This window comes from Propithecus coquereli, unplaced genomic scaffold (genome assembly GCF_000956105.1).
Source record: "Propithecus coquereli isolate 6110/MARCELLA unplaced genomic scaffold, Pcoq_1.0 Scaffold301, whole genome shotgun sequence".
In the NCBI taxonomy this organism is placed as follows: Eukaryota; Metazoa; Chordata; class Mammalia; order Primates; family Indriidae; genus Propithecus; species Propithecus coquereli.
Window position 1 is genome coordinate 1,105,459 of NW_012148631.1, and position 20,695 is coordinate 1,126,153.

The 20,695-nt window shown below is 46.7% G+C and overlaps 1 protein-coding gene across 1 annotated transcript in view; it reads left to right on the forward strand.

Moving 5' to 3' along the window:
* DOCK2 (dedicator of cytokinesis 2) overlaps positions 1 to 20,695 on the forward strand; it is a 397,813-nt gene that overhangs the window by 37,111 nt on the left and 340,007 nt on the right. Inside the window, exons 8-14 of the mRNA XM_012649685.1 lie at positions 1,854 to 2,008; positions 6,458 to 6,539; positions 11,769 to 11,904; positions 14,176 to 14,251; positions 15,154 to 15,230; positions 15,782 to 15,907; positions 17,649 to 17,773. Coding sequence (XP_012505139.1) covers positions 1,854 to 2,008; positions 6,458 to 6,539; positions 11,769 to 11,904; positions 14,176 to 14,251; positions 15,154 to 15,230; positions 15,782 to 15,907; positions 17,649 to 17,773 — 777 coding nt within the window. The remainder of the gene's footprint in view (positions 1 to 1,853; positions 2,009 to 6,457; positions 6,540 to 11,768; positions 11,905 to 14,175; positions 14,252 to 15,153; positions 15,231 to 15,781; positions 15,908 to 17,648; positions 17,774 to 20,695) is intronic.

Genomic DNA, 20,695 nt, shown 5'->3' on the forward strand with positions numbered 1-20,695 from the left:
TTCAGCATCCATCTCAGGTAGTTAAATGCCAGGTGAGTTTCCTGATCTCTTGGAGCTTTTAGATTCCAGAGAGAAAAATAGAAGAAAGGTAATAAAAAAGTAAATAAATAAATGAAAAAATTAATTCCAGATGGTGGTAAGTTTCTAAAAAGGCAATAAACTAGGGTTATGTGAATCAGAGAGACTCAGAAGCTGCTTTAAAAGTCGTGGCCAGGAAAGGCCTCTCTCACGAGTGACATCTGAGCTGACACCTGAATAATGTGAAGGCACCAGGCCTGGGAAGATCTGGCGACAGGGTGTTTCAGGCAAAAGGCATGGCAAGTGCAAAGGCCTTGAGGTAGGACCTCCTCTTGAATGTTCAAGGTGTAGAAAGGCCAGGGTGGATGGGCATGGTGAGCAGTGAGGAGTATAGGCAATGGTATAGAGAGTTAGGTGGCAGGAGCCAGCTCTCAAAGGACCTGAGGGGTTGTGGAAAAGGGTTAAGATGTTATTCCAAATGTGATGGGAAATCAATGAAAGATTTCAAGGAAAGGTTAATCTGATTCATATTTTTAAAAAATTATTTTAGCTGCTGTGTATTACTTGAAAGCAATTTTATTTTTAGATTTATTAAGGTATAATTCTCACACAATAAAATTCACTTATTTTAAACTACACTTTAATGAATCTTAGTAATATACAGTGTTGGATAACTCCACCACAATCAAGATATAGAAGAGTTCTACCACCCTAAAAGTTTCTTTGTGCTCTTTTAATGTCCCCAAACCCCAGGCCACCCTTAATTTTCTTTCTGTCACTCTAGTTGTGCCTTTTCTAGAGTTTCATATAAATGGAATCATACAGTATTAGTTTTCTGTGTTTGACTTCTTTCACTCAGTGTAATGTTTTTGAAGTTTATGTTGTGCATATCAACATTTTGATCTTTTTTATTGCTGAATCAATACACCACTGAGCACTTGTCAATGCACATAGTGTTGACCAATTGTTGGGCATTTGGGTAATTTCTGGTTTGGGGCTTTTATAACTAATGCTGCTATGAACATCTGCAGACAAATCTGTGTGTGAACATGTTTTCATTCCTTTTGGATAATATTTAGTAGTGGGATTGCTGGATCATATAATAAGTATATGTGAAACTTTTTAAGGTACTACTATACTACTTCCAAAAATAGCTGTACAATTTTTGTCAGCAATATAGGAGAGTTCCAGTTGTTCTGCATTCTTTCCAACACTTGGTATTATCAGTCTTTTTAACCTTAGCTATCATAGTGGTTGTGTAGTGTATCTTATTGCAGTTTTAATTTTCATTTCCCTGATGACCAGTGATGTTCAGTCCTCTTCATATGCTTACTGGCCTTTTCCATTTGTATCTTCTTTTGTGAAGTGTCTGATCAAATATTTTATCATTTTAATTGGGCTGTTTTCTTTATGATTAGTTGTAAGTGTTATTTGTATATTCTAGATAAAAGTATTCATTCGATATGTTTTGTAAATTTTTCCCAGTGCCTTGCCTTTTCATTTTTAAATGCGTCTTTCAGAGAGCAAAAGTTTACAGTTTTGGTGAAGTCCATTTAAGCAATTTTTTTCTTCTATGGTTTACATTTTTTTATGACAGTAACTTTATAAGGAAGGCTGGGTCAGTGGTGGTATTTCTCAAGATGGGAAAATACAGGCCAAGAGAGTCAGTTACTTGACTCAGACTGCAGAACGTTTTGGTGGTAGAGCTGGGCATGAGGCCGAAATCTTCAGGCTTGAGTTTAAGCGGTTCTCCACCACCCGGATTATCTCCGTATTGTCGTACGTGGAGCTGGGCTGATTTTCCATCTTCCTCTCTTCTTCCTTCCACCTCTCAGTCAAAAGACCAGCCAGACTACGGAATGTATTCCCGCATCTCCTCGTCCCCCACCCACAGCCTCTATGTTTTTGTGAGGAACTTCGTGTGCAGAATTGGGGAAGATGCCGAGCTCTTCATGTCTCTCTATGACCCCAACAAGCAGATGGTCATAAGGTAGGTGTATGCAGGGTGTCTGTCCTGTAGGTGCCGGAAGCAGCGCGCAGAACACCTTTTCTTTCCTTCACCGCTGGTGGAGCAATTCCCACCTGGAAGAGAAGCTGGCCCTAGCTGAGAAATAACTCCTCAGTGGAAATAACTCCTTTGAAGTGTATGGGAGGCAGGTAGAAGTATTACTTGCCACCAGACTTTTCCCACACTGGGGTTATGGTTGCGGGGTTTTGTAAAATAGGTTTCCATTACAGAAAACAACCAGCAATAACAAGAGTCAGACAGGTAGCATTGGATAGAATAAAAACACGTACTTTTAAAGTAGGAGTTGGGGAATGAATGGCGATAACTCCAAATCCTCCATGGCAGCAACATGCTAAGAGTATAGGCTCTGAGATTTGGCTAGGTTCACATCTTGGCCTCACCCTTTACTCTTTCTTAACGTTGGGCAGGTTGTTCATCTTTTTTAAGCCTGAGTTTCCCATTTGCACAATGTGAGTGCCGACCTCACGGGCTGCAGTGAGAAAAAGCACGTGACACCCAAGGCCTGGCACGAGGTGCCCGTGCTGCAGCTGCGGTGCTGTTGTTAGACTTTCGTTCAGTTCATGGCTCTGGGAATGGAGGAAGTGAGGGCACTCCGGGGAGCCTCTGCCCGAGGAAGGGAAAATACTCCTGGGGATCTCCAGGGCAGAGACCTTGGTGCGCCGCCAGCCCCCACCGCCGGCCCCCTGGCCTCTGCTTGTGGCTCAGACCATCCTTCCTCCCAGGTGACCGCTGCCTGTCCTCTCCAACACCTGGTCTCATATTTGAGGTCACTGACTGACGTATTAGCATAGAGTGTGGACATGATCTCTCTGCCTTTATGGCAAAAAATGGAGGAAATGTTGTCTTCCTAGCTTGGTTGTTATGATGAGTAAACAAAATAAGATGCAGTGCCCAGGGAACAGTGGTGCTTGAGCAAATAATGGCTCTCCTGGAGACGTATGGGAGACAGGGAGGGGCTGTCTGTCTAAGACTGTGCTGAGTTCTGTACATGATCTTGTTTAATCCTCATTACTCCATGTCATTAGGGTGAGAAAATGAGGCTCGGGGAGATCAAGCAATGTGCCCAAAGTCACACATGTTTATAAATGGCAGGACTTATACCCAGGTCCATCTGACTCCAAAGACAAGCTATTTTCCACTTACATCTGTCACCAAGGAGCAAGTTGGGTCACATATTCTGAATGGTTCTCAACAGGGTTGTAGCACTGTTACGGTGGAAAGCTACTCTTTATAGTGCACCTAAGTCCCTAATATTAAAGAGTCACCTTGGCTGGGTGAGGTGGCTCATGCCTGTAGTCCTAGCACTCTGAGAGGCTGAGACGGGAATTGCTTGAGGTCAGGGGTTCAAGACCAGTTTGAGCAAGAGCAAGACCCTGTCTCTACTAAAAATGGAAAAATTAGCTGGGTGTCATGGCACGTGCTTGTTGTGGCCTCAGCTTGGGAGACTGAGGCAGGAGGATCGCTTGAGCCCAGGAGTATGAGGTTGCAGTGAGCTATGATGAAGCCACTGTACTCTACTCAGGGAGACAGAGGGAGACTCTGTCTCCAAGAAAAAAAAAAAAAGAGTCAGCCTAATTCACCTGGCTCGGCCTCAGTGCACAATGAGAATGAGTGTTCCTGGTTCCTTATAGCCCGTCTTCAAATGGGTTGTGTGTGACAGGCCCATTGCTGTTCCCAAGACACCTGTGAAAAAGGTCCCGAAAGTGCTCTGTGGACCCTCCCTGCCTCTCAGGAATCACAGGGACTCCTTGTGGCCACATTGACCAGGAAGCCTGTCTGCTGGCCCATCTTGGTGACAGGTGGCTGGACTGGCTTTGTGGAAGGAGGTGATGGCTCAGCAAAGGGGTGGCTGTGCTCCCTGCTGTGCCACCCTGTATGCTGTGCTCATGGGATGTGCCTGAGGGAGGCCTCTGAGGGTGTCGGAGACACGGGACAGCCCTGGGAAGAGTGGGAACGAGAGCAGGAGGAGGACAAAAGGGGAGGAAACCAGCAACAGTGCAAAAGAGGAGAGAGCAGAGGAAGAGAGAAGAGGCCAGACACAGGGCCGGGAGGGGAATGTGGGAGCCCTCCCTGTGTCAGTCGGCTCTGGAGAGCGGCTCCTGCTGCTCCTCCCACTGCTCTGGCCGGGCTGACACACAGTGAGTAGCAGGGAAGCTGAGGCACCCTCTGTGTGGCCCGCGTGTGCACCAGGGAGAATTTGGCTGGGACTGACCTGACCTCTCGCTGTTGGGCCGAATCATGGTCAGATCCCCAGTGGATCCCTTTTGGCGTCATGTTGGACACTGTTTGGGAAACTTACAGTAAATTTTTGTAGGACAAAAAAGAAGCAGTTCAGGTATGAGCCTGGTAATAAGGCTCGTGTCTACAAAGAGATCATGCAGGACTCGGAAAGGTCCCCCTTCCTCTGAGGAGGTGTCGTCTGGAGGAGGTCTCACCCGCCTTCAGATTCTATCACCCACATCTGCCCTGGCGAGGATGGATGGGGCCAGTTCAGCCCTCTAAATTGCTTTTCTTATTTATGACTGTAGTTCTCCTAGAAGAAAATTGTTGGTACCTGCTGCTTAGATATAGCGTGTTGGGTCACTAAAGGGTTTGCTACATGTGGTGGAAGGTATTAGAAAATACCCGGGCATTTCACTAAGAACAGTACAGAAATAACCAATGAGAAGTACAGAAATAACCAATGACAAAGCATTTAAAATAAAAAAAAAAAATTTCTTTTTGGATTCAGCCTTCCTGGTTAGTTTGCTGCAAATTCCACTAAAATTTTTAGATCTTACTGAAAAAAAAAAAAAAAAAAAAAAAAAGGTACGTTTAACTTGATTGAGTATTAACCATTGGTTAATCCAGGGCCATTGTTTGTCTTTGCTGTTAGTTCAGTTTCCCCCTTGAACTTTGCCCAGACAACCTTGTAGGGGTGAGTGCAGAGAAAGGAGCAAGACGTCAGAGAGAAGAAAGCTCTAAAAAGAAGGCAATTCCCTTTAATGGTGCTGAATTCTCTTTTACCTTCTTGGGCTAACTTGGTTTTTGAATTTTTTTTTATTTTTTTTTTCTAATTCAAAATAATAGGGCATTTATTTGGCACCAAATACATGCTCCTAGGTGGCATGGAAAATCTAATGATGCAACTCAGCAACCTGTACTAAGCTTCCTCTAACTAGTAAGTGCTAGACTGCTCTATTTTCTTGGTGTGGCTACACTGACAGCTATGAACCATGCAGGGTGGTGTATGGTTGCCAGAAGGTGTGAGGTGGTAAATGAGCATATATCAGAGCCATGTGACTGCCCCCCTCATAATACCCTTGGGTGGGTTTCCATGACTCAGCATCCTGTCAAAAATCACTGAATGGCCTCTAAAGCCTACTTGGTCTGGCCTCTCCCTTTGATTTTTCTTTTATCACTTTCCCCTTGAATCTGTTTCTTAGCTGCATCAAGCTCCTTCCTGCCTCATGGCCTTCACACACACGTTTACTCTGCCTGAGACATTTTCCTTACTAACTTTATTACCTGTCATTCCCTTAGCAAAGTCCTCCCTGTCCACCCAGACTAGGTCAGGCCCTTTTGATAAACATTCTCACCACATCCTGGACTTTTCCTTTGTGCGTATCCCTTATCCAAAATGCTTGGGACCAGAAGTGCTTTGAATTTCAGATTTTTTTCAGGTTTTGGAGTATTTGCATTATATATACTTACCAATTGAGCATCACTAATTTGGAAATTTGAAATCGAAGATATTCCAATGAACATTTCCTTTGAGCATCATGTTGACGCTCAAAAAATTTTAGATTTTGGAGCATTTCTGGTTTCATATTTTCAGATTAGAGATGCTCAACCTATAGCACAATTTTATGTAAATAGCGTCACACAGCTGCATTTAAATACTTGTTTAATTGACATTTAGGTAATGCCTAAGGCCCTATATGGTCCATCACAGCATGACAGTCCATTCAAGGAGACAGTACTACACTCAAAGGGTAACCTAAAATAATTCAAATCTTTACTTAGTCTTGAAAGGGGAATGGGCTGGAAAGGGCAGATGTATTCTTAATGTTCAGTAAAACATACTAAAATCCTTCCCCCTTCATCTCTGCCACTCTCAGTAACCTCTGCAGAGTATGCAGCTGCTCTTCAAAAGTATTAGACAGCTGTGCCAGAATTTGCCTAGCAGATGGGGGAGGGAAAGAGGTTGTGAAAACACACACGTTAGTAATTCTTTGCCCCTGCCCGTCTAATGTCTGTCTCCCAATGCGACCGATCTCTTGGAGGGAAGGAAGGACCATGCCTGTCTCAAACACCACTGTGTCCCCAGCAGCCAGCACGGTGTTGGGCACCTAGCAGAGGCTCAGGGAATATTTTGCTGAATGCACGCCGAGCCCCGGCAGTAACAGGCTGCCGCTCTTCTTCCCACAGCGAGAACTACCTGGTGCGATGGGGCAGCCGGGGCTTCCCGAAGGAGATCGAGATGCTCAACAACCTGAAGGTGGTCTTCACGGTGAGTGTGCACGCTCTTCTCACCTCACTCCACGCTCACAAGGGCGTGATCTCGGCTTGAGGCTGGTCGGTCGGTCAGGATGGAGCGTGGCCTTGGCGCAGAGCCCTGTTCTGGGCTTTATGCAGAGATTCGACGCTGATCAAGGACATCGTGTGCCCTGAGGAAGCCTTTGGGAACATAGATTTGCTCCTTCTCCATCTGTCTTCCTCCCTGCCTAGCTCTTTCTCACTCTTGTACACGCAGGGAACGCATGCGGAGTGCTGTGTGAACAGGCACAAAGCCCTTTGGGCAATGGTGCCTAGGTGAACCGGGTACAACAGCCATTTCAATTTTCCAGTTAATTCATGGTTAGGCTGAGTCCCTTTCTTTGGTTTAGGCCTTTCTGAAAACCTTTCTGTAGTATATCAGAAAAAAAAAATAGGACCTTCCAGAACATTGACTCGGACACCCTGAGCATGATGAAGTCATAGAGGACTCAAGGTCTGGCAGACCCTTAGGGTCATCCTTCCAAATACCAGTGCTCACTGGCAAGATTCATATATAGAAATGTTGAAATCAATTGTTATTTGGATGATTTATTTCTGAGCGTGAACCTGGCTTTTTAGCTCTAAATGGGGATAACAATGGAAAGAGGAGATAAAAAGCGTTATAGTTCCCAGCAGAGACCGCTCTCTTGTCCTGTCTGCACAAGGCTGTGTTAAGAGTGTGATCTTCAGACACCTAAGCATATTGGTATTGTCCACAAGCTCCTTTGGAGAGAAAATCATGCGTGACACTTTCCCTGCATTGCCTGTGTTAGCAAGAGAAATTGCAGAGGAGGAGCCGGGGAGGGATCTGGGCTTTGGCCGAAACCGATGAGCTGCATCCAGGAGTGACCGACATGCTAGATTAACCTTCCTCGCTCTGCAATAATTTTCCAGTTACAGCCTGTTCAGGGCAATGTCTTACGTTACATCGTCATTAGATTGGGGTAGAGCTGATTTATTTTGTTTGTTATTTTCTAAAAAACTGGCCAGAGGCATGGAATAGGATCATAGGCCCTAATTGCTTAGACGATGTTTTCCTGGCATATATAAATGTGCCTCAATCTGGTTTATCTATTGTTAGTTAGAAGGAGGAGCCTATTTATTTTCTTGATAAATAGGAGAGTCTCATGGGGCTTCCTGATTAAACCACGAGACAGATGTTTCATGAGAGGGAGAAGGACGGGGAATCAATCAGTGGTTCATTTTGCAGAGAACCGATTCGTGATGTAAACATGAGGGAAAGAGCATCAGTGAATTTGCGTCATTCGGTGTTAACGAGAATGGGATCCTGCCTTCATGGTGGAATCCTGCTGGTGCCATGCCTCTGCTCCTCAGAACAAGTGACTTGAGAGCTTGGCTGACTGGTTCAACAGGCTCCTTCTGCTGAGATGATCAGAGTCTTTGTTTTGGGATGAGGAAAGTCATGGCGCTCTCAGGTGTTGATCCAGTAGCTGTGCGATGAGGACCTACTGTGTGTAAGCCCCACGCTAGGTGCCGGTGAGACGGCAGTGAACTAGCTAAAGCGGCCCCTGCTTTCATGGGGCAATGGGGTGAATTAAGATGACAAATATGTGAATAAATAAACAAGAGCAATGCCAGAAAGCAATTCAAGCAAGGCAGATAATTAAAACAGGCTGATGTGATGGTGTTTGACTGGAAGTTACTTTCCACTGGGTGTCAAGGTGGCGTTTCAATTAGAGATGAGATAAGACTTGGCAGGCGTGTGCCTTGCTGGCCTTGTCTTCCTGTCTGGATGCTGGCTCTGCCTAGTGTCTTCGGGGACAGGCTTCCAGCTCCCGGAGCCCGAGGAGCTGGCATGTGGGTCCAGCGACTGTTCACTTTCCCTGTGTCTGTTTTATAAGGCTTCGCCCTCCCTGGCCCTGTAAGAGGAAAGCAGCGTATAGCAGGAGGTTCCCTAAGACCTAGCCCAGTTTGGGGGCGGCTGCTAACATGCAGGAAACAAGAGCGACAATAAGGGAGCACTCACGAATTACTAAATCAGGCGACACGCGCTCCGGGTTCCATTGCCCTGCTTCCCCAACACATCCAAGTTTTATAAGGCCAGAGTAGAAAAGACTGGGGACACCGCAGACTGGCACATCTGAGAAAGGGCTGCCCATTTACGCACCCTCCAGAGAATGATAATAAAATGCCCAAGCATGTTGCTTGAGTTTGCATAACATGTTAAGACCCTCCGGTGCAGGGGTGGGGGGCTCTCCAGAGAGACAGTGCTTAAAGATCTGGCATCTTCCTTTGAGCAAGTAAAATGTTTTTAGAGAAGGGGGTGGAATGGGGGCTTATATAGGAATCTCACGGGTTTATCTAGCATATTAGCTTGCTAAGCCTGCCGTAACAAAGTATCACGGATTGGTTCACTTAAACAACAGGTATTTATTCCCTCACAGTCCTGGAGGCTGGAAGTCTGAGGTTGCGTTGTTGGGTAGGTTGGTTTCTCCTGAGTCCTTTCGTCTTGGTTTGCAGGTGGCCGACTCCTCCTTCTGTCTTCACCATGATCTTGCCTCTGTGTGTGTCTCTGCCCTAATATCTTCTTAGAAGGACACCAGCCATATTAGATGTGGACCCACTCTAATGACCTCTTTTTAACTTAATTACCTCTTTAAAGACCCTGTCTCCAAATGCAGTCACATTCTGAGTTACTGAAGATTAGGACTTCAATATATGAATTTTGAGGGGTGAGTGGGTAGAACAGGGATGTTATTTAGCCATAACATCTTGGAATCTTTCAGATGCCAGGGCCTCTGTGGCTCTGGAATGCCTCTGAAAGACACAATCTAGATATCTCAAAAGTATGAATAATCCTTACGGGAAGAGACAAGTAATTGGGGACGAAGGCCCTTCTAAAGGAAGCAGGATTTGAGTTTCTAAGATGGAAGGGACTTGGGTATGGAGAAGAGGAAGAGGCAGGCATTGGAGGCAGAGGTGTGGGAAGCCGTGGTTGGGGAGAAAGATCCAGAGTTGGATAAACCTGTGTGCTTATGGAGCAATAAAGAAATTGTTGTGAGAAAAATGGAGTTCTTATATTCCAAGAATAGTGGGGAATTGGTTGGATAGGACAGCTGGATCTATCTTGTCTAGGCCCTTTCCCATCCGCTGGGAAAGATAAGAACTCATAGGGTAGGTAATAGGGAGCTATTAATGTTGTTGTGTGGAGAGAAATGAAATAATACATGAGACGTCTAAAGGCCAGTTTGTAAAAGATTTCAGGCTGGGGTGGAGGGAAGAGTCAAGCAGGCCAGAGAAGAGGCTGTTCAACCATCTGGATGTGAGATAACTGGGACCTCAGACTCAAATGCCTATGGGGTAAGGCCGATGAGTGGAGGGGGCTCTCTTAGCCTGAAAGCCCACTCCTCCCCGCCTTTCCTCTCTCCCTGGCCAGGAGTGAGAGGTGGGAGAGGAGAGAAGCACGTACGTGTCCATTCCTCCAGCTGGGTGAGGGACAGCACTTGTGCCAGTCAGGGTTCTCCAGAGAAGCAGAATCAGTAGGATATATGTTTGAAATCTGTAGGGCAGGCTGGCGGGCTGGAAATGCAGGTGGGATTTCTATACTACAGTCTTGAGGCAGAATTCCCCCTTCTCTGGGAGACCTCAGTTTTTGCTCTTAAGGCCTTCAACTGATGGGATGAAGCCCATGGCAATTTGGAAAGTAATTTCCTTTACTTAAAGTTAACTGATTGTAGATGTTAATCAGGTCTACAAAATACCTTCACAGCAACATCTAGAATGGTGTTTAACCAAATAACTAGGCACCATAGCCTAGCCAAGCTAACACATCAAATTTAGCCATCGTGGCACTCAAGCAGGAAGGTGTGGATCACATCAAGGCCTTGCCTTGTTTCCAGAGACTGTGCACACCCCCACTCCCTTCCTCCCAAACCAGCCACAGTCAGAGGCTGGGGGCAGCTGCTCTGCCGGGCCTTGGGTCTGATAGCTTGTTCTCAGTGCATATGCCCACACAAGAAGTAACTTGGAGGAGAAGAAACTGGTGAGGCTGGGCCCATTGTTCTCTGCTCTGATGCCAACAGTGTGTCTGGTTGTTCCTTCCCTAGGTGATCCCAGCTGATGGGGGTCTCAGGATCACTGAAGCTTTTATCTTTGAGCAGAGCAGCCAGGTGTTCCCTCCTGTGTGCCTTTCTGATGGCAAGGGAGCTATAAAGTAGTAGCTATGTTTGTGATCTTTGGTGTCACAGTGACTGGGCTCAAAGCCCAGAGTCTCATGGGCTAAAGTTATGACCTTGGAGAAGCTCCTTATCTTCGTTGTATCTCAGTTTCCTCATCTGTAAAATGGGGAGGCAATAACTGTATGTACTTCAGAGAGGTTAGGTATCAAATACGATGAGGATGTCTGAGCCACTTAGCACAGTGCATGAGACATTAGTGCAGCTCACGAGTTTCAGCTTTTCTCCTCCTGAATACACAGCTGAGTGCAGTTCCCTGCACACTTAAAGTTAGGTGGGCCACGTGCCTTGCTTTGACCAATGAAATGCAAACAGAAGTGATGTGCATCTCTTTCCGGTGGAAGATTTAAGAGCCTGTAAGTGATTTTCCATGTTCCCTTCCCCTGCTACAGGGACAGTGGAAGCACCTGTGCTGAGATAGATCTGTCAGCCAGGAGCCCAGAGTAAGTGAGTGAGCAGAGCCCCCACCCACCTGCACTGGGCCCGCAGCCTGCACTAGCAGTAATCACTAGTATTATCAGCTCTGACATATTGGGGTCATTTGGTACCACCACAACCCAGCCGATGTGTTGAGTAAGTGGTAGCTGCTATTATCTCCCTCTTCCTTTGGCCTTCTCGCGCAGAGGTGCTGAGCAGTGATGAGACCGTTGGAGTCACGTGTAGCAAATGCTATTTTGGGATCCATCACCTTGCATACAGGGAATCCTGCCCATACAACCGATACCGTACTTCGACCCTTCTCTCTTCCTGTCAGTTTGAGGTGGAAGAGTTGGGATTAAGCACCAGAGTCGTCTCAGTCAGTGTCCTTTGCAAACCTCACTTTTCTTATCTATGAAATGGGTATGTGAGAGCCTTGTTTTCTACCTTTTGCACGACTGATTGTATGATTGGCGCACGCATACCACATATTAAGCGCATCCCTCAGAAATGACCATTCCTGGGTTTTCTTTTCCACTTTCTTTTCCGTTCAGCATGTGATGTGTGCCTCTTTGTTTCCTGCCCCACAGGATCTTGGAAATAAAGACCTCAACAGAGATAAAATTTACTTGATTTGTCAAATAGTCCGAGTTGGGAAGATGGATCTTAAGGATACCAACACAAAGAAGTGCACGCAGGGACTGAGGAGGCCCTTTGGGGTGGCAGGTAATGTCACACTCTGCACCACTAACTTTTATTGGAACGCACATTTTGAATGGCTACATTTTAAAGATTACTTCTCTCCCCCTCCCCCAGCCGCCCCCACCCCTGCAAAATTTATGCCCGACAGCCATTAATAACTACATTGCTGGTGACTAAATCGAGATAATTGGTGACTAAGTCCAGATTTATGATGCGTACAGTGAGTAATGGGATCCTCGTGTCTGGAGCGGAGCACTGGGGGCGCGGCGCCGTCTGAGCAGTTGGCGCCTTCGCTCCCCAGTGCCATTAAAAAGGAAAAACAATACAGGCAGGATCTAATTATGAGGAGCAAATCATTTAAAAAAAAAATATCCAGGACAGGAAATGCAGTTACGCAGAGTGAGTCACCTCCCATCCATCTAGATTCCAGATGGAAGTGGACGTGTGGAGGGTGGTGTGACCCGGCGCAGAGCCCCACGCGAGGCCGCCACAGTGGCTCCTCATTTCTCGCCGAGCCTTAGCTTCCTTGGGGTTTTCAGGGCTTCATCATTCTTGTCCCACTTTTATGGGGTAAATAACCCACACTGTTATTTCCCTAATATATTTTCTTTTAATCGACCCACTTTATTTAAGCCAAAGCACATTTTTCTTAAAAGACAATTTACCTGTGAACATGGCAATTTGATATGCCAGTTTTATTCTTTTATTAAAGTATAAATTTTTAATAGTGCACCGTTTATAATTTCTGTGTACTGTGTCTCAACTCAGGGTCTGAAGCTCCTCACTTCGGATGCCCTGACCTGCAATCAAAGCCCCGCTGGCTCTGCAGCTGCGCCCCTGGCACCACTAGCGGAGTGGGGGAGGGGAAGACGTTGAGCTGAGCTAACTGACTCTGTCGATAGCTAGCCAGTCAGGTGGTCAATTTCAGCGTATGCCAAATGAGGGATCCATAACTTGGACCTGGTTAATCCATGACATCCCCTCCTGCTCTAAAATGCTCTGATTCTATCTGTGGGACATTCCTGATATCACATTGTTCCTGTTAAGGCAGTGAGGGTCCTCCAACCTTCTTTCAAAGTGCGCCTTTGTCTTCAGCTGTAGTCTGCTCTCTCTCTTGGTGTCAGGTGGCGGAAATCTGATCTCAACTGGAAGAAGCAAAAAAAAAAAATAACTCTATTTACTGGTTTAACTGAAAGGTTTAGAGACAGACTACTTCAGGCATAGCTGGATCCAGGAACTCAGATAAACTTGCCTCCTTCTTGCTCAGCGCCTATGTCCTCATCCTGGCTTATTATGAAGATGACTGTCCAATGAGTTGGCAAAATACCGGCCATCTGTTCCAAGCTTGCATCCTATCACTTAGCAGCCCAGTGGAAAGAATGTACCTCTTTCTCGTTAGTTTCAGCAGCAGCCCCGGGAGCTGTTGTGTTCATCTCAGAAGCAAATACTCTGGGTGGAGGATATGATTCTCTGATCCTCCAGGCCAGGTCATATGAACAACCCTGGAGCCATAGGGAGAGCGCCCTTCCCAAAGTACCGGCAGTGAGAATGGGCAAGGAGGGTCTGTGACTCAGAGAGTGGATGCTGGTCAGACTCAGACAGTTCCTCCTCCTGCCCGCTCTCTGACCCCTCTCTCTAGCTGGATGCAGTCGGTGGTCCATTATTACACAAGCAATTTTAATGGCTCCCTGACCAGTGCCTGAGTGTTTGAGGTATTTTATGTTACCAGGGTGTGGGCTCTATTTGAGCAGCTTTTCTCAGCCCTCTCTCCAGCTCCCCCTTCCTCTAATGCCCACTCTAGGGCAGGAGTGCTTTACCTTGGTTTTATGGACCTTCAGTGGCTGAGATAAGAAGTTTCAGAGGATCCACAGTCCCTCTGGAATTTCAGAATATTTCATTAGGTTCTCAGATCCTACAGAGACCCAATCGCTGCAGCTGGGTTTTGTAGGCACAGCAGACACTCAGTACATATGTGTCCTATCCACACCTAATTGCCTAATTCCATACCCACTGCTCTGAGGCTTTCCTCGTGGCCTCTGCGCAATCATGGGGCTGCTGGATGCTTCCCTGGCTGCCCACCTCCCGGCCTGCTCTGCCCAGAGCCCGTTGTCCGGGTGCTGCCTGCGGGGAACCTGCGCTGTGTGTCATCCAGCGCTGGCTTGCTCTCCTTTTTAGGCCTTTCTGACCCCAGGCAGCCTGGGCCCTGCCTCCTTCCCTAAAGTGTCCTCCCATTGTCATCCCATCCTGTGAGCAGGGGCATATCGAACCAGTGATTCATTTGTCTCCTCTTTCTAGTGATGGATATAACAGACATCATCAAGGGGAAAGTAGAGAGTGATGAAGAAAAGCAGCACTTCATTCCTTTCCACCCGTAAGACATTTCTCATTTCTTTCCATTCTCTTCAGTCACACCCTTTGTCACCACGGGTGGCCTGAGCACACAGCGAACTGGTTCCCTGCGTCAGTGAGAGGCAGGCTGAGCACGGTGGGCTCGGCGCCCAGGCTCTTCTCCCGTTCATTCATCAGATGTTATTTTATTCAACAGACTTTTACTGGAGGCCTGGCAGAGGCTGGCACTGTGCTAGGCGTGCGGGATGAAGGGGTGCATAAGATTGGCGTGGCCCCGTCTTCATGGAGCTCACAGTTTAGAGGGGGAATTAAACAGGTATTCAACAGAAGGTTAACGCATCAGTTAGTTACAAGTGCAGCAGCGTAGCAGGAGCACGTGACAGGGAACCCTAGCCAGGTTCTCACGGGCAGATAGACACATCGCTGACTTAGAACAGGGGTGGTGAGGAAGGCAAAGATCCTCTCCTTGCTCTAAAAGGAGTCTCTGAGAAAGCAGGACCCCGAGTTTGAGAGCAATGCCAATGCTTAGTAACCCCAAGGATGGTCCACGTCCTGAGGCCAGTGACTTTGGATAAGGCACGTGGTAGAACGTAGCAGGAGCAGCTACAGTCTTTGCCACCTTGCCGAGCAGACACTCATGTTGAGGGCTTGGGAGTCCTTCCTTCTTTAAACATCTTCCTAGGGAATAAAAATATGGCCTCCACTTGTGGCATTGGTATTCCCAAATTTCAGAGCCACATTGCTTCGTGAAAAGAGTGATGTGTTCTTGTTGGCATATGTATTCCCTGAGCTGACACAGGCAGGCTCGCTTTTCACCAAAGCCCTCTGGAGGGGTTGGGGAGTTCCCTAGAGCACCTCACACCACAAGTTGGGGACCCCTGGTAGGTAGCATGCACACACTTTGTGCTCTCTTTTCCTTTCCAGGGTCACAGCCGAGAATGACTTCCTACACAGCCTGCTGGGCAAAGTCATAGCCTCCAAGGGGGACAGCGGAGGGCAAGGTACTATGCTGACAGGCTGAGCCTCCCCCAGCCCGGGAGCCCTGAACTCCCTAGCAAGCAGATAAAAATCCTGAACCCTGGGAAACTAACCTCCTTCCGCACAGACCCCTGGGAGGCATGGGAGCATGGGATCCATAGGGATGGAAGCTAATTGGAGACATGTCCGAGTGCCTAAAGGAAGACAGGAATTAATACATCCTGAATATCTCCTGTGTGTCAGACACTCTAATAAGTGACCTTGTTTGATTTCATCCTGACCCCAGTCCTGTGAGACAGATGGTGTCATTCTCACTTAAGAAAAGATAGGGTTAGAGGGGTGGGATAATTTGTCAGAGGCTGACACTGCTCGGAGTAATCAGTGGCATTCAGACCCAGAGGCGTCTTGCTCCAGATCCCCTCCCCTCCCCGGGCTGGGTCACTGCGTCTGTGGCCATATGGTTCTGCCTCCAGTGGTCTCCTCCAGAAAGAGACAGGAGGCAGAGGTCAGGGGAGGGTAGACTGAGAGGACACCTTGAAGAAATTGGGTCTTCATGGTGAGTGCTCCCTTCCAGGTCTCTGGGTGACCATGAAGATGCTCGTGGGTGACATCATTCAGATCCGCAAAGACTATCCACATCTGGTGGACAGGACCACCGTGGTGGCCAGGAAGCTGGGCTTCCCAGAGATCATCATGCCAGGTGGGACACAGCTGCTCTGACCTTCCCCTGGGGGATGGGGGCAATTCAGCTTATCTGATGCATTTTTTTTTAAAGAGTCAGTGCCTTCTTTTTCACCGCCTCTCTATGTCTCTCCCTGAAGGTAACCACTGAAAACAATTTTTTTATATCCCAAAACATCTATGCATTCACAAAATGAACAGAAACACATAAATATACACACATGTACTTTTTCTTCACTAATGGGATCACATTTTATATACTTTATATATCCTCACTTAATAATATACTTTATATAGTGTTCTGCAACTTGCTTTATCACTTAATAATTTATTATGGACATCATTTCTACTTTACTACATGCAGAACAATTCCACTTTTTCTGGGGGAATATTGTCATTCTCTTAAATTTTTAAGCTATTTTTTTTATTACTAAAAGAATTCGTGCTCGTTGTAAAATATTCAAATGGCGTGAGAAGGTATAAAGTGAAATGTTAAAAGCTCCCTCAAATCTTTGCTTCCAGAAGTAACCACTACTATTAGCATTTGCCAAATGTGTGTGTAATAAAACACAAAACAAAACAAGTGAGACTGTATAATATTAAACAGAAATTATTGGAGGGCATTGTTTTGGGCTGAGCTCCTGCACTAGACCCCAACCGACCAGGCTAAGGATCGAAACGGAGCCACCCGTGCTCAAGTTCCAGGTGACCACCAAGCCTGAACTGAGTTGTTATCCGACCTTGGGAGACATCAGGAGAGAGAGAACAGCCGGTTTCCCAAACGGGCCAGTTGCGACCTTTAGTCGACATGGGAATGAAGTTTCCTTTGTATTAATCCTTACAACCAAAGATAACCTGAAGCAACTTGATGTTAGCCGGTCGGTTATTTTTCATTATTCTGTTTCCCCGTGACGAGGGCAGTGACTCTGATGACCAGGTCACTTTTCACTCTTTACTTCTGCCTTCTTCGGCCCTCTCTGTCCATAGAGCTAACGGCTTCTACTCAGCTCATTGGAACACTTACCCTGTTTGATGGAATGAAGTCTTCTAGCATCATAAACCATCTTTAAACTAAATTTGTTGTAATTTTGCCTTTTGACAATAATAGTGCTCTTTTGAAACCTCCCCTCTTGTCTCAAACCCGTGTCCGTGACCATTCTTGCTGACTTACCCTTTCTTTCCACGTTGGCTTGGGGGTCCACTGGGGGAATGTGCCTTATCTGTACCTGCTTTACTTGAGACTTCGATCACTAACTTGTGCAGTCCCTCTGGGATTTTCCATTCCTGCTGCCCTCCCCTCCTTCCTGAAGATCCTCTGTGCCTGTCCCTAACCGCATGTCCTAGGACACCTGGACGGCCACTCTATTCTGCTTCTGCAGACAGTGGAAGATCCGCGGATGTACCGGTTTGGTGGTTATTTGTGGGGCAAGATCAATTCAGTGGGAGCTTTCCTTTGCCTGCCCAGAAGGTGTCACTAGAGGATGAAAATTAAATGATTTCACTGTAGAAAAAAACATGGCCAATTTTCACCATCCTGCCTCCCTTATTGCAATTGATTTCCTACTGTTCCTTCATCCCCTTGTTACCTACTTCTCCAGCCTCCCTGATGAGGTAGAAATGCTTGTTCCAAACAGCTCTGATTTAAATTTCATTAATAGCAATCAAGGCGGAGCACTTCCTCCCACTCTCCGTCCCCCCCTAGTCAGTGTGGCTCCTGCTGCAGTAGACCTGACTCTTGTCTCTCTCTGCCTCTGCCTCAGGGGACGTCAGGAACGACATCTACATTACTCTCTTGCAAGGTGACTTTGACAAGTACAACAAGACCACGCAGAGGAACGTGGAAGTGATCATGTGTGTGTGCGCGGAGGACGGCAAAGTGCTGCCCGTAAGGGACTCGGCTGCTGCCCTGGGTGACAGGGTCCCCTCGGGGGGCCTCTGCTCGTAAAGATTTGCTTTTCCTCTCCCCAGTTCTGCTCTCTAAATGCCAGGTGACTTTAGGATGGTGTTGAATGATGTGATTTTCACCTTCGGAGCGTGGTTAGCACAGTGCCCCTTAATAAGACCTCGTGTTATTTCTTACACCACAGCAGTCTTTTTCGATGTCTGTTCCTCTCCTTTCATGACCCCTCCTCCTCTTTCTTCTTTTAATTTTATATTTTTATGATTATTAATGTTTTTTTGCTTGGTCTCAGCTTATGGGTTAGCTTTTTGCAGTTAAAATGTTTTCATCGAAACTTGAGCTTTATCCAGGCAGTGGTAAGGAGAGGATCAATACGGTACTTTGGGCTGGTGTGGAGGCTCAGGATGTCCTCAAAGCAGACATTCTCAGCACTTAATCTAGCTCCCCAGCGCTCAGCCAGAAATTCTGGTGGAAAGCCTTATTCGTAAATTGGTCTCCAGAGGGCTAGCAGAGTGTATTCAAGAATGCAAAGCACACTGCTATATTTATACAGCATATGTCCTGTCCAATATTTGTCATGTGTGTTTACATTTATTTGCTTATATTTCCTTTAAGATTGTCAGCATTTGTGTCCAGCGTGTGGGAGGGTTTGCTTCTCAATTCCTCCTGTTGGGTTACCTAGCTGAAAATAAAATCAGCTCTCAGCAGAAGTTTTAGCATGGGCAAATCTTCTTAGGCCACTGTAGATGATCAGATAGCCAAGTAGGGTGGATGAGTTAATCAGAGAGGGGATGTGAAGATTGATAAGTCATCAGTTCTATCCCTGGGGCCTGGAGCGCAAGCTGATATTGCTACCTTCCACCTAAGAAAAACCGAGGCCGGGGGATTGCCAGGTGTCAGGCAGGCTGTGTGAGGTGTGATGCATTTCCTTTATCATCTCCCATTTGATAGATGGGGAAAGGAAACCTTTGTCAAGTGAAACGACTTGCCCATGGTCATAAAGTGAGTGTATTGCAGAGATGGGGTTTGATTCCATGCTCCAGGCCCTCTTAAATACTTTACCATAATGCCTATACATTTTAAAAAAATTCTTCCATTTGTTTCTCATTTTAAAAATGAGGCTGAAAACCACTTCTAATAAATTCTGGGAAGATACATAGTTATTTTTTAAATTTAAAGAAATCCCCACAATTGCCTTTTTGTTCATAAAGACTAGCTCCATTAATTAATATCTGTTTAAACAAATTCTAAGCATTTAACTCATCCTCCTTTTGTTGGAGTCTGAAATGTTTCTGAAAAATAAAATAAGTGAGAAACAGTCTGCTCAAAGGAACACAAAGGAAGAGCAGAGGGTTTTTATCTGAAAGGAAAAATTGCATTTCACAAATGTATACCATCCCTTTGAAGTTATTTTTATCTAACTACCTGTTGGAGAACTTTTTAACCTCAGCTTCATTTTTAAAACATTGATACGCTTGCCTTCTGTGTTGCTGAAGGACAAATGAAAAGGAACAGTTAACAGGCAAGCAGGCATCTCATCTCCTGTCTGAACTGTTCTTCCTTCCACTTTGGCCACCTTTCAAGTCACACCCAACCAGGTCGAACTGCTGCACTTACCAAAGATGAACAGATGGGGGGTAAAAAAATGATTGTGGGGCACAGTGATAATTTGCAGTTTCCTCTGTTAGGGAAGTTATGGGGGAGTTCAGTTGACTGACTATTGGAAATTGCTAAGGAAGCCTGTGGGAGGCTTTTCCTTTTCTATTTGCAGAAATAAATATTGCTGCCTAATTGTCAGGCAGCACATTCAAACACTTTTGTTTGATACTGGCAGATTCTTATGGGAACAGCCCCTTTAGGAATATTGATGTCTCCTCCTGTTCCATCTGTCTTTGGCAGAGCAGGACCAGAGGGCAGAGTAGGTTAGGACTGCCCTCGGCTCATTCTGGGGTCCCAAGGACCTTGCTGAGGAGGGGCCTTAGTAGGGAAGCTCATGGGCTGGGCTCTGGGGTCAGACAATGAGGGTTCAAATCCTGGCCTCCCCTCCAGTCAGCTGTATGATCGTGGGCAAGTTTATCCATCTATAAAAGAGAGAAAGAATAATAACCTCTTCTCACAGCTTGCAAATTAAACAAAGCAGTAGATGTCAGGCACCTAGGATACAGTCATACGCAGTAGAAGAAGGAGAGTAACATTTGGGGAAGGAGGACCAAGTGCAGGGTGAAGCCCTTATAGGGACCTGATGGAGTCACTCAGGCAGTCCAGCCACAAGCAGGGTTCTGGAGAAGAGAAAAGGCTGAGACACTGGGCCCAGAAACCCCCGCTTCCCTGACACAAGCCAGCTTGAGGAGGTGGAGGCAGGGCCCGGGCCGTGGGGGTGGTGGTTAAGACCATCATCTCTGGGGCCAGGCAGCCAGGCTCAAAGCCCAGCTCAGCCTGGATTAGCAAGATGACTTTGAGCAGTTACGTAAGCTCTCTGAGCCTGAGCGTCTCTGCCTGAAAACCAGACCAGCAACGGCACCTTTCCCTTGTGAATATCCGATGAGGCAATCATCTGATTAGGTGTTTGTGACATTTAGCCATTGTCACTAGGGAGGAATCCCGACTCCAGGCCTGAGTCCCTCCTTACGGATGCTCATCGGCATCTTCCCACGACGTGGCCTTGTCAGAGGAGTGCTCACATCCGTGGTATCACCTGTTCCTCACGTGATTCCCGCAGAGTAAACGGGGCACGTGTTAGGAGGCGGAGTTTTCTTCCTGCAGAGATGTCTCTTCCCAGGCCACGTCGGCATTAAATCCCCCAGGCTCCCTGACTCTTACTTAGACTTTCTCCAACTGACCGAGGCCTCCCACACCAACTCGGGGCTCTCACTGTTACCTGGGGGCTGGGGGGATGGGCACTGTGAA